A 14343-nucleotide genomic window follows, 5' to 3' on the forward strand; every position below is an offset into this window, starting at 1 on the left:
ACAAACCAGTTCATAGCACCAAAACAAAATGGTTCTAGCACCTCCTTACCCATGCTGTGCAACAAAGGGACTTGTGAGAATCAGGCTGATCAGTCCCTGGGAAAGTCAGAGCAGCAGAAGGTGCAAGATCCTTTGCACTTTTCATAGTAGCTCTACAGTGAGGCTTTAGGGCTGAACAAGACTCACCTCTCTGGATGTTAATCCCACTGGGCTCATATTTCTCTATCAGGCTCTGCACCTGCTCAGGTTTGGCTGGTGGGAAAAGGATGTCATTGAGGCGAGAGTCTCGCTGCTTCTTGTTGATAAACTTTGCCAAGTGCTCTTTGGTCATGTAGGGCTTTGCCTTTAAGTGGCTAAGGTGAGAGAATTACAGAGGAGCAGGTGAGGCCTGTGTATTACCCAGAAAACCTTCTCACAAAAGACTGGTCCTTCTTCAGGTTAACAATGGGTGTCTGTCTCCCTGGACCCACACACCTCTGGTTTGTCTACATTTTTTCCCAAAAATGATGCTGCCCACTGTGGCCTTTCTTCTTCCTCACTAATTCAATACTGTGAAGAGGCTGTACTGAGGGAAGCACAAAGCATATTTTGAGCCTCTGACTTGAACTTTGACAGGACTTGAATTTCAGAGCACACCAAATTGCTTGCTCTATGAAATCAAGGCCATTTAAGAAGTCACATATTTAGCTACTTGAAAGTAAAAAGGTCACTGGTTACTTGTGAGGATTTATGGTTGCCATGCTGTACGTGGCTTTGTCTGGGGCTAGCCACAATCAGTATCACAGCAGCATCATCTAGTGTTGACCTGGAACCAAGCCTTAAGAGTCCCTGTGGCACAGTGAGGTCTCATTCTTTTTAACCAGGCTGTGGGTGAAAGTGTTAAGTGCACTGCCAGTGTTTTGCGACCAGGGTTCCTGCATGTCTAACGCTTGAGACCAGACAAGCCACACAGCATAGAATCATCTCGCCTCTCCTTTTTGCTTATCTTTTGCCACAAGAGGTCAAGTTCTCTGCTGTGGCTTGAGGGAAACTTACTGTGAGGTAAATATCTCATCAATCTCAGGTCGTGGACACAGATTCATGAGGAAAGTTTTATACACGGTTTCAGGGAAGTCCTCTGGGTTGATGGCATCATTCTGAGAATGCAACAAAGACACACTGGTATTGCAAATCCGTGATGGCATTGACCTCTCTGTTAACAACCACAGCCCAGCACTTGTTTTTGTGACGATGCAAGGAGGTAACTGGAACGTCTGGCAAGGTGTTTGGGAGGGAAGGGGTGGAGTGGAGACACACCATAATGCCTTATTTCAGAATGGACAGTTATTTCAACTGTCCCTTGGTGCCTCTCATCTGAGTGTATAAAGCTGAAGCTTGATGCAGTGATCAGAGGCCTGGACCATACTCTGTGGGTTGGCAGAAACACCACGATTAACTGTCAGATCTGCTGCTTCAAAGAGCAGACAGTGAAACAGGTGGAGGGAATGTGCCGCTGCTTGTGCCACACAGTGAAAGGGATGGAGTCACAAGCATTACAAACAGTAAGATTTGATCCTAGCAGGCCTGTGGTTAAGGCATGGCAGCTACTGGTCAGGAAAAGTCTTCACAGCAACTGAATCTGGGCTGATGATTTTTTATAGCCAAGGGTAGGCAAAACGATTATTTTCAAACTAGCAAGACTTTTGGTTACATAGTGAAACCCTTACCTTGCCCTTTGGAAGATGACAAGCACTTAATGCTGCTTCTACCCTCTTTCTGTCTGCAGGAAACATCTGAAAAATACTGACCAGACAGGGAAAAAAAAAAAATCACCACAACGTAGCAGGAGTGAAATCAGGAAGCCTGGGTTTGGGCAGCTGGGAGCTGCAGCTAGAGTGCAAGACACACAAAATGCACAGCAAAGGAGACTGACAAGACGACTGCAAACATGACCCAGAGAAGACAGACAGCCTTTCTCCAAGGGAGTAACTCACACACCAAGTCTCACAAACCTACAGTGGATTATTAAGGACTGCTGCCTTAATACAGAAGTTCTCTATGTCTACTATGGACTCTGGAAGAGCCCAGTCACTAAACAGCATTAGTTTACTCTCAAATCCCCTCCCAACTGCCCTTCCCCTGCCCTCCTGGAGGTGCTCACGGGGTAGCAGGCCTCATGCCACCAATTACCCAGCACGCCTCCCCCCACAAGACACTATGTGGTAGCTGGCAGTAGCAAGGAATAACTTTGTAGTCAAGACAACGCTCAAAAAAAGCAAACAAACACTGTGCATGTTTGCTGCTTTGAAAGAAGGCAGAGTTTTCCGGAACCAAAGGCTTTCCATGAATTCCAGGAGCAAACTCATCACACAGGTGAAGAATCCGGTGTCCTACTACATGATGAAAGCAAAGTCTGCTGCTGCAGAAGCCAAAGCTCACCTCCAGTTTTGAAACCTGCATACTGGTCAAGCATCCAGCTTAAAGCAGCCTGCACTGTGGAATAGTAACAATAGCTGAACCCTCCCTGCTTTCAGAACATCCCAGGCAGCAGCAATGAGGTCTCCTCTGTGGATAAATTTAGATGTCAGCTCTATTAAGCTCCTGGCATCACAGCTGCTCACAGCCAAAAAGGGGAACAAAAAGTGCCAAGTGTGTTGACAGGTGGAAAAGTGTTCAGCGGGAGCTGCAGCAGACTTATGCAAACTCGGGGCATATCAGTTCCCAGGCTGCCCTTTGCAAGGCAAAAATTGCAGCACTCTTGTTATGATTCAAAAGGGATTTAAATGTCTAAAGAGAAAGGCAGATGCTATGGGGAATTTTCTGAAGAATTCAGACAGAGTTTTGAAAGCCTTACATATACCTGTACCTGGAGATACTGAATATTTTTATAAATCTGGCTCTTAATCTGGACTATTTAATCATGTAATGCTTTACACAGTAAAGCACTTATAGTGCTCTGCAAGAAAGACCAACCAGGGCACTGAAGAGAGGTACAGCCTGTACCAGATATTTTTCCTAGCTTATTTCAGAAGAATAAGCTGTTTTCTCTCTGCAGTAATGCTACCTTGCTTGCATTTTAAAGATCAATTCAAAGTACTCTTCCCTAGTGCGACTTATTCATTAAAGACTTATACATTTTTAAAAGCCCTTTGATGAATACACTGTTTTCTGACAAAATGAAATTCTGCTGGTTGGTGGTTTAGAAAACAAACAACAAAAAATGTTTATTGTTGAATAACGATCAACCATCCAGGAGCCCATTTAGCCAGCACAGACTTAATCTAGAATCGTTATGCAATATAGCACGCAGTGGGTACCATATTTATCACAGGTGATTAGCACTTGCCTCTCGTGATGCTGTAACGCTGCATAAACCTCGAAGCAGAGTGGTTCAAAACTTCCCACTGTATAGTCACAAATGCACTATTTGCATGTCCTTATTCTTAAAACAAAAGATAATTTGTGCACCCAAAAGGGAATTGATCACAGCAGTGCAGCCTTTTTCACTCATTCATGAGCTGAATTAGCATGGAGGAGCCCTAGGATCAGCCAGAGAGTGGTTTTACTAGGGAAGACACTGAGCAGCACAAAAATCAATTCTAGACTCATGCCAGGCAGTGCAGGGGAGAAGTAATAGGCTGGTCTTTGCTTCAGCAAAGCAGCCTTGGCTAATTCTAAAAGCAGTCCTACCCTGATGTGCAAGGCCAACCCCATGTGTAGAAAGGAGACAAGGAGGAGCAATGGACCCCTACTTCAAGCCAGCTAGGAAGTCAAGCAAAAAGTTCTCCTTTTATTATACAGAACTCCTTACATGAAAGGTAAAATGAGTCCTACACCTCATCTGCCTTTCAACTCAGGTTTGCAAAACAACCTGTGATTGGAATTTTACTAAAGTGGCTTGTTTTTGTGGATTATTTCTCAGCAACAGCTAGGAAGTGAAATCCATGGCTGTTTAAGGCAATGTCTTGCTGTCGATAAAGGCCACAAAAGGTCTCCTTTCCAGACCCAAGTTACGTCCCAGATGCAGCAGGAATCCTGTCATGGCCTGAATCCAGAAGAATGCTCTCTACCTCTTCAGGGCAGGAGCAGGCAGCTGAAGCCACTGGGCAACCACCCTCTTACCAGCTGCTCTGCCTTAGTCTAACTGAACACACAATGAAACAGATATCCATACTCACTTCCTAACAGGAATCTTCCCCTCTGCATTGAGCTGCATCTTCAGCTTCACCAGGCTGTGAAAACAAACAAGATTGCAAAAACGCACTTGTACAATCTTAGAGGTCCCAGCAAGTAAGGAGAAAGAAAAAAATATGCAATTGGGAAAACAATCTAAGAGTTAATTCAAAATCAGGGTCCTCCAGACCATAAGCTTAATCTCAGACAGAACCTGTTCCTGTTTCTTAGGAAGGAGAAACAGGCAAATTATAACAGCTTAGGTATCAGAAAGATTCCTCCGAAACATAAGATGTAAACATGAGATAATGATATCTCCTATTATTTAGCATTTCTCAGCGATCCCAGGCTGCCAACCAAACAGCATTACAGAGCAAAGAAAGACAGGCACCACGTTGTTGGGGTGAGTGCTGTGACTGTGGTGGGAGACAGAATTGAGGCTCAGCATTTCAGCCTGTTTAACACCACTCGTGTGTGTGTGACTGGCTCAAGGGCTTCTGTGTCAGGCAGTTGTCATGCAACATATGGCCCAACTACCAACCCCCTGCCTGTGCCCTGGGGCTCCTGAGCTGACACAGGACTTGTTTCGGAGGCTGCCAAAGGACCTGGATGCTAAGAAGCCTTTTCTTTCTAGTACAGACAGGAAGGGCAGTACACGAGTGTTTCAGAGAACAACATTTGTCAGAAATCACTTACATTTTCTCTAGGAAGGTGTACCGCGAAGCGTTGTACGTGAGGGGATTCCGAACGATGGCCATAATATCCTCAGCCCAGCTCTGGGAACACACACACAAGGCAGAGGCAGTTGGGCATTATGGAACTGCACCAAAAAGTATGAAGCAACAAACATGGAAAGGACACAGAACCATAGAACAATTTGGGTGCAAAGGGACCTTAAAGCCCATCCACTCCCACCCCTCTGCCCTGGGCAGGGACACCTTCCACTAGCCCAGGTTGCCCAAAGCCCCGTCCAACCTGGCCTTGAACCCTTCCAGGGAGTGGGCAGCCACAGTCCCTCTGGGCAACCTGTGCCAGGGCCTCAACACCCCCCATAGTAAAACATATCTTTCTTATGTCCACTCTAAATCAACCCTTCTTCAGTTTAAAACCATTACCCCTTGTCCTGTCACTACAGGTCTTGGCAAAAAGGCCCATCCTGATACTGCTGGGCTCCAAATCCCAACAACTGTGCCGTGGGATTGGCTCTATCACCCTCCTGTTGCCTGTATATACCAGCAGCTGAAACTTTTCCACTGAGCCTCCTCAGATATCTGTTTATCCATACAAAGCATGACAGACAAATGACAAACCAAATTTCTCCTACTGGTCCTTCTCCACACAGGGCAGAAGTTTCTAGAACTATGGAGGTACCAAACCTTACTGGAACATTAACCTGTTTATGACCTTGCCCATAACACCGACAGGTTCAGGTTCCCTGCCTTCTTCCTCTCCTGTTCCCCATTTAATGCCCCAATCCTTAGTGTTTCCCAGTGCTTCCTTGCCCTCAGGACTGGATACCTGGCCAACGTTCTCCTTGTAGGACACAAAGTTATGGAAAGTGAGGTCAACCATGTCAGGGCCAGATACAATAGTCAGAGTCTTAAGCAGGAAGGTGCTGTGAGGGTACTCCAAGTTAAAAACCTCTCGTAGCTTCTGGCACTGCAAAAGAAACAACAGATGGGGATGAAGGGAGAATGCGGCAAACTACCTGAAAAAAAGCAGGACCCAAGCCAAACTCTGACCCAAATTCAGAGGAAGCTTTTCAAAGGCTGCAAAATTGTTTAATGTAATCTCCCTTTCCTTATTTTTCATCTTTATTCTGGAATCTGCATTACCTGGATCCTCCATGGAACAAAACGTTGTGACTAACATCACTGTACAAACATGCCGTTTTGGTCTGAAAAAGTAATAACTGGAGACTGCTCTCAAAGAAATTCCTTCTGAAAATTCAGCCTGAACCTGCAGACAAGCAGAGGAGCAATTGGCCAGCTCACACCAGAGGTGCATAACCAGATTATTGACATCATTTATCAAAACACACACTAAGAAAGTCTTCTAGGTTAGAGTGATACCTTTTTGCTATAGCCTCAGTCCACCACAAGAAAGATGTTGCTTGGGACCCAGGAGGTCTACCAGCTTTAGATCTGGTCACCGGCAGGATGGGCTCTCTCCCTCCAAGCCACATTTTCTGCTAGTTGTCAGTTGCTAGAAATGCTTTTTACCATAGAAATTGCAGTGTCCTACAGCAATGGCTCACTAGAGATTTGTTTTGTTAAGTATAAGGCTCATCTGACTAGTCATACTTGGATTTCATCACCATATGAAAGTATTTATAGAATCTCTTTAAATTATTTAGCATTTTCTGCATTCCTATGTAAGGCGTCACTAAGCCAAGGTTTCCTGGAGTTGTACGGATGGTCCCTATTTATAATGAAAGTATAAAATTCCCATGTGCTGGAATAAAGCGCAGCAATTCGTTATCTAAAGTGCAGGATAAATCTGTAGGGAAGCAAACAGGGAGGCTGTCAGAGCACCTGCTCTTTCAGTAAGGGCAAAATCCATGGTCTGGGACTGTTAGCAGAGCAGGTCAGAGTTGGGAGTTTAACTGGAGCTGGGATCTGAGCTCTGGCTGCCTGCGCAAGCCCACAGCCAGACACACGGCTGAGTTACTGTGTGTCAACAAGTCAGAACATCAGTAACACCTTCACATGTTACATATCACATTAACTTCAGCAAGGCAGGTTTTAGCTAAATGACTTTTGTGTTGGCTATAAACTTAAAGCACATAAAGTCAGTCGCTGCAGTTCAGCTCATGTTTAGTGACTGTTAAGCTGCTACTAACTGGACAATGTCTGAATCCCTGCAAGTCGAAGAAAGCAAATTCCACGGACCCCAGTTTAGCCCAAACCAACTAAAAAACCCTAGACACAACCATCCATTTGCATCCCATTGCAATTCAAATGGAAACAATTCCATTTCTGCCCCAGAATTTTCTCTTTACATTTAGACTGCAACAGCAGAACCTCCGTAACAGCTCAGCTTCAGGCATTCCTCTGTGTCTGCACCATGGCACACGCAGAGCTGCACATATATTTGATAAAGAACTCTGCAGATTTTTTTTTTTTCCCCCACTGCATTTTTCCAAATTTCTGGAATGTTTGCAACTTTTGACACATCTGTAGCAAACATTCATTTTTATGAAAAACAGGATGGGCTGGATTGTAACTCAAGATCACCTGACTGCTGTTTCTCTCTTCATAAGAGCAACTCTCCGCTGGGGTAACTCTGAAACCTGTATAATCCAAGATTATTTGGAGGGAAAGAAGGGGGAAAGTAGTCAGCCACCCAGAAGATTTGCCTATTTCCTAATAGTTCTGGAATTTCTAAAATGCCTCATTTTTGCTTCATGAGCAAGTTTCCTATGCAGAAGCAAGCAGCACCCACATACCCACACCTCCTTTTTGCATTCATAGCAACTTCTTAATGGAGCTTAAACTTTTCATTCCAGGTGGCAAAGTGCTAGGATCTTAACTTCAAATTTAACTTCATCTTGTAAACCCACCAGCATTTTTTCAGCTTCCTTACCTCTAGGTGTTGTAAATTATATGAAGCTAAGACAATAGAGAACTTGTGGTTTATGCTGAGCTCATTTCCTGTATTTGTTACAAATCGGCTCCTCCCAGCCCTTCCTCCTCTGCAAGCGGGTGTCACTTGGCTCCCCAGAAGACGTTTTGTTCACACCATGTCCCTCACAAGCCGAACACTGCATCAGAGCTTTTGCCTTTCTCTGGCTGGGCTCCCCCAGACAAACCTGACACAGGCAATGTTTGGTAATGGCCTGATACCTGATCACCTTCCCAGGACGGCTGTTCACCATTAGCCTTTGCCTCTACAGGTTTTTATACACCACGCTCTTCATCAGCATTAACTTCTGACACCTCGGTGGAGTCAATAGCTCCCTTTTATGAGTAGCAGATTGCATCAGGGAAAGGATGATCTTGTTAGGGATCTAAATTGGTTCATATTTTCCCAGCGACTGCTCTCCTGCCTGGCCTTAAGCGAGTCACTCACTTTGTGTTGCCTACTCTACATGAGTCTTATCTCCCTCACAGGATAAATGCAGTGATGTTGGTGTGAAACTGAATGAAGATGGTCAGAGTGGACTAGAGACTGTCCAAGGGCATGAAACCTGATACCACAGCTCTTTCTTAACTTGTGCTCCTTTAGCACCTTGGTGCTTCAGCTCTGCTACGTAATTACTTAGTGTCACCTTGCCAGTGGCTGTAAAGGAAAGATAGGAATTGCTATGTGAAAAGCAGGACAACCACACTGGCCACGCAAATCAGAGGAAGGGAAACATGCTTAGCAAATCCACTTAAAAAAAACCACCACCAAGCAAACGGAAAACAACTCGCCATGAGAGCAGCTGAAATACAGATTCAACTTTCATTTCACTTCCCACCCTCCTGATTTCCCTAAAATCCTCATCTGTACAAACCAGATTCATAGTCCAGAGAAAAGCAAATTCTTATGCAAATATAAACAAAGAGCCAGGCCTAATACGAGAGACAGAGACAGTCCTTTCTCTACTTGAAACAGGACACAATGAATGACAGCGGGGATCCACCACAGCTGCAGAAGCTCACTGCACGCTGAAAATGTTCTGTCTTCATAAAACATGCTACACGATGCAGTGCTTGTGGTATTAGAAGCCAGGATGTGATAAGTCCTCTTTTTTGGAGAAAAAAGGTCTTGTTGGTTGCCAGAAGGGAAAGGGAGCACCAAGATTATTCAAACACAGCAGGTAAAGCTCACATCCTCGTTAGCAGCACCTCTCCATCATGGGATTCAGCAATGGGACCGACTGCTGAGCAGTGGGGAGGGCTGCCCTGCCACCGCCCGCACCACAGGGGCCAGCCTGTCTCTGCATCAAGCATCTCAGCCAGCAGAGGCAGGAAAAAAAAATATGCAGATGAAGCACTCTCATCTCTCAGTGCTGTCTTATCTAAAGAAACCGGAAAATGCAGCAGCACACAGATTCACATGGCACAAAATAACCCGCGGCATTCTGGAATCGAGCAGGAACAGACCACGAGGGAGAGATGCAGACTGTGCATCCTCAGTAACTTCTGTCCCTGTGGTCTAAGAGCCCACACTGCAGAAAGATAGAAGAGGCAGAAAAAGGGCCCAGCATGGCAAAAGGCCTTTATCCAGATGTGACTGTTTCCTTGCTTGGCCCCTGCTGCACTATTTATAAATCCGTTGCAAGCCACAGGCTTCTACCCGCTTCTCTCTGGCATGCACGCTTATCAGTTTGTCTCCAAACGGCTTCTTGTGATCACTCTTATTTGGACATCAGACTTTTCGTTCCATCCTGTGCTCATGCACATTGCTGAATCCACAGCACAGTGTAGAGATGGTGCTCAGTGCCCAGAGCTGCCACCTGCCTCCCATAACGCAGCACAGTGACCAACCACCCACAGCGTCTCTGGAGACCATGGCTCAGCCCCATGTGCAAGTGCTCCCCAAACACCACTCACTCCTACTTTATCATCTCAAAATCAGACGTGAGAGATACCTTGGTATCATTTTCTCCCTTGTACATGTTCAGAGTCTGCATCTCCGGGTTCAATAACAACAAAATGTGTGTGGGGGATGAAACTGTTTTATAATCATGACAGTCAGAAAATACAACTTCTGTTTTTATGAAAAATTATGCTTGTTTCAAAGCCAATGCCTGCTGAAAATGTCTAAACAAAACCCAAGATGAAGCCAACAGCCCAGCAGCCTGGCCTAAAAATCATGTATTTTGGTCCTAATTATTACATTCTCTGACAGTGTTCTGGGGTCTTGGTGCATCAGAAGAAAATACCAAAATGGAACAGCCTTTATTGTTCCTTGTTACTCAAAGGAAAACACAGAATTGCATTGTAAATAACATCTTGATCTGCTTCGGCATGCTGCTGAAGTACATTCAATAGCTTTTTATCTTGTCTCATTTATGTTCAAAGTCCCTGCTAACTCTTATCTTTATTACTCTTGAACTTGCGCCAAAGTTCATTCTGCCCTGTCTCTCAAAAAAATTTCCATGGAGAAAAAACACTGCAGAACACCAAGTAGCTCTCAAAGAAAATAAAGCAAAGGGGGTGAGAAGGGAAAACCTGCACATGCAGAGGAGAGGTGACAGGAGGATTCAAGGGCTGTGTGTGTGCTCACATGCCAATATGCTGGGAGTGGGGTGCAGGAGAGGAGAGCCCTTCTCAAAGCAGGTTCAGTTCCAGGAACCAGTTCCTTCTAGGGCAAATGGCAGTGGCCCTTTTCCCTGGGAGGTGGCTCCTATTGCCACCAACCCTTAGTGGCTTGTCCCTTTCTCAATGCCACCCTTACCACAGCATCAGGGAGGAGCTCCCCACAGGCCCTGCCTCCCAGCTTGCAGAGACAGTGCTGTGACCTGGCCCGGCCAGGGAGCACGTACCACAGCTTGTCTTTCCAGAAGCGGTTTTCTGGTGGGTGCTTTGGTGTTATTCTTCTTGCTGTGTATAGAGAGGTCACAAAGAAAAACCCCAAACCTCTCGCTTCACAGCAGCTGGGGAGTTACTGAAAGCAGGGAACCCCCAACATCCACAGTACCACCACCCACGAGCAGGAAGACTCATCTCACCTACACCAGTCTGAAAAGCTCAGGGCATGTTTCACCCTCACACAGCTCCAACTACAGCCACAAAGAGCACAGACCTTCACAGGGGCAAGCAGTGGCACAGATGCCCTACAAGCACACTCCTTCCTTGTGAATTCCTTCAGCCCCAATTTAGTGGGAAAACCAGACCATGAGCTTTGCTTCAGAGAGGCTGTGGGTTTGCCATGGTGTTACTGGCAAGGGAAAGGAGAGGAGGGGAAAAGGATGCTTGAGTTATTGGTATGATCCAAAGCTCTTCCAACAGCTGTGAGCTTGTTCTCGTCTTAAATATCATCTATATGTGCCCCTTCTCCTCCATCCTCAGCCAATGAAACAACCAATTATTTGTATTAATTTCAGCAGTTCTATCCCACAACCATTCCAACCATCCTTGTGTAAAAGGGGAGACAGCACCCTTTGCCATTCTCCCACCCTTCACCTCTAACAGATCTTTGTTTGCTTTGTCACACTGGTTTTTCATATTTATGCCTTTTTGTCATGATGCACCAGACGTAGCTGCCCTGTGCAGAGGGTGTGGTGATTCATGCTGAGAAATCTTCACTACTTCACTCTGAGTGAAGCCTGTTCTCAGGAAAGCCAACTGAATACACAGCTGAGGGCTGGCTCCAAGGAAGCCCTGCAGAAGCATCGTGGATAGTACAGCCATGTGTAAATAAAGCTTCCAGGACTGGACAGCACATCTCTCCCACCATTTTGATTCAGTGGCCATTTCAGTGTCCACACAAGACCTCCCATCATCCCGTAAGAGAAATGTGTATAAGGATCCAGCCTAGTGCATTTTACTACATGTTGTCATAGAAATGCCAGAAAATTTCCTGAAATAAAAAGGGGGCTTATTTTAAATGGGTCTCTGTGAAATGCAGAGTTCAAAAAGCACTTGGGATTTTCACAGCAGAGGTTGTCATCAAGCACATCATTTCTGCCTGTTGAGAATGCTTAATAAATCGTTTGGTGCTTGACCTTTGTTTCTTTGTTTCCAAAAAATGAGCTGTAGCCAATTCCTGGGACTGTAAAATACCATCTCTGGCCTATTACAACGGCTGGAATACTACAGCTACACCAGGTCAGACCACGGACCCATCCAGATGCCTGGGGAAAAGAACAGGGCAAATGCAATGATATTTTCCTGACACATTTCTGCAGCTTCCAGCAATTTACGATTCAGCAACTTCCTAAACCAGAGGCATTACCTTGCATTTAATAACCCTCAAGGGGCATTTCCTTCTTGTTCTGCCTTTTCAAACTTGCAAATGTTTTCATGACCCATACAGGAAGGCATCCCACAACGCAGTGACATGAGGTGTAAAAGCAGCACCTCTTTCTGCTTGTGCTGAACCTGCCTTTGGAAAATTCCACTTGATGTGTCGTTCTCACACTGGAAGAAACATTGAGTAACTGCTTTGTGCTCAACATCTCCATTCAACCCCTGATTTTTACAGCACTCCACAATACTACTTCACATCCCCCCTTTTTTTTTTGCCAGACTACATTATCTATTCAGATGCTCTCCCTACAGTAGCCATTTCATACTTTCATTAATCTTGCTGCTCTTTTCTACCTTTTCCAGTTGTTTCATTTTAAACAAGGCCACTAAAAATGCACAGAAATGTGGGTGCGTTCAGGTGTACACAGCAGCGTGATTTCCCAATTCTTTCCTTAATTCCCAACATACAACTTTGAGCAAATACTCCTGAACGCTGTGTTGATATTTTAACATACTCTCATGATCTTGTTTGAGTAGCAATAGCCAACTCAAAGCCTCTTAACCCTGATCCTAACCTGTAATTTCTTCTGTGTGCACTGCCTGATTTTTATCTGTACTAAAATTTATCACCTATTAGATCAGCCAGTCAACCAGCATTTCAAGGTCTTTCTACAAAATCAGCCCTCATTTTATTACCCCAAGTAATCTGGTATCACTGGCAAACTGTCTCATCTCTCTCCACCCCTTTTGCAGATCCTATGAACATGGTATATCACAGGCCCAAGCACGGATCCTTCTGGGAGTCTGCCAGTTCTCTCCTCTCAAGACCTTTTTCCAATTCTCCATGCATTTTTCTATGCAAAAATGTCCTTTCTCATTCTGTTCTTTGCTTATGACTGGAATCACACAAGCCTTTCCAATTTTATTGAAAAGATTTAGGTCTCACTGTGGAACACAGACACTGCTTTCCCCTCCTCTTTTGCATTTTGCTACCCTGGTACTGCTTGTGAATTCCCTCATTCTTTTCATAAACTTCTTTGTGCTTTTATTAAAATTCTCTTTTAAAAGGACATTTTTTGGTTTTCTCTGGATATGGAATGTGGTCATCCCCAAACTACTGTGAATTACTCAAACTGGGGTTGGTCTTGTTTCCAGAGCAATTCCTTGTTTGTGAGCAGGGGCTCATTACAGAAAGATGCTGTTTGAGTAGAAATTCCTTCTGTCTAGAGGCAATTGACACTGCATTTGTGCCAGCATGTTTCTCCTGATATGCTTCAATTAGTCTTCATTAATTAATTGCTAAAATCTAGGACATTCTTCTCCAGCCTGGCTGTTGCCACCAGGACATCCATCTATGGCCTCAGGACTCACACCATCAATTTATAATCTATAGCAAAGCTGAATTCATTTTGTAAACAGGTGGTTACTGGAAGTTTAAACACGCTAGAAAATAGTATCTTGTGCCTCTCCCTTAAGCTGGCCTTTCCCTTACTGCATTCTGTCTGGAGCATAGCACCTAGCTCTACAAACTCCAAATATTTCATTCTCTCAAATGAAAAAAAACCCACAAACTTCTGAGAGCTTTTTTCAAACATTATTCCCATAAAACAAATTGCAGACAAAGTTTTAGGCTTTTTGAAAACTCAAATATGTTTCATTTTAGTGAATTTCCAAGAAGAAACACAGTTTCTCAGAAGGAATTATGATTTTTAAGAATTGTGTAAGATGGGTACTTGCCTTTAGCACCCACCTCATTATGGTCTTTTGAAAAACATCAGCCTTGGGGAGCTCTGAATAGAAGCTTTCAGAGCAGAATTAAGAAAACAGCTGTTCCACTTACGCAAAGAGGCTGCTCAAGTCTCTCAGTATATATTGCAAAATCTTCCCCTTTTGCATTAGGCTGAGAATCACCTATGTTACCATACGGAGCCATTATCTTTACTCCTTTGTTTCCTTTACACATTCTAGCTTTACTTCAATTTTCTACTTGCCTTTTCCATACATGGAAAAGTTAAAAACAAACAAAAAACAGACCCAGAAGAAAGTCCTAACAAGGACAACTTTGGCGCAGGAAACTTAAATTACAACTGAAACCAAGAACAAAGCCCTAATTGTGTGCTTCCCTTAGCCTGCCACCCTGTAAGCAGATAATTTAAAATTATATTGGGGGGGGAAAAAAAAACCCAAAACACACACTAGGTTTTCTGAAACTACATTTTCTTTCCTTTAAAGGGAAAAAACCCCACCACATGCTGTGTTGGAATCTCACTGTAAGTACAGGTTTGTAGCT

General features: G+C 44.4%; 1 protein-coding gene across 1 annotated transcript in view; it reads right to left on the reverse strand.

Moving 5' to 3' along the window:
* The window catches only part of PLCB2 (phospholipase C beta 2), a 60445-nt gene that overhangs the window by 26049 nt on the left and 20053 nt on the right, over positions 1-14343 (reverse strand). Inside the window, exons 7-12 of the mRNA XM_026850228.1 lie at positions 5671-5811; positions 4849-4928; positions 4158-4211; positions 1707-1782; positions 1036-1136; positions 187-353 (exon numbers count right to left, since the gene is read on the reverse strand). Of these exons, the coding sequence (XP_026706029.1) occupies positions 187-353; positions 1036-1136; positions 1707-1782; positions 4158-4211; positions 4849-4928; positions 5671-5811 (619 nt within the window). The remainder of the gene's footprint in view (positions 1-186; positions 354-1035; positions 1137-1706; positions 1783-4157; positions 4212-4848; positions 4929-5670; positions 5812-14343) is intronic.

This window comes from Athene cunicularia (genome assembly GCF_003259725.1).
Source record: "Athene cunicularia isolate RWA chromosome 5 unlocalized genomic scaffold, athCun1 chr5_part2, whole genome shotgun sequence".
In the NCBI taxonomy this organism is placed as follows: domain Eukaryota; kingdom Metazoa; phylum Chordata; class Aves; order Strigiformes; family Strigidae; genus Athene; species Athene cunicularia.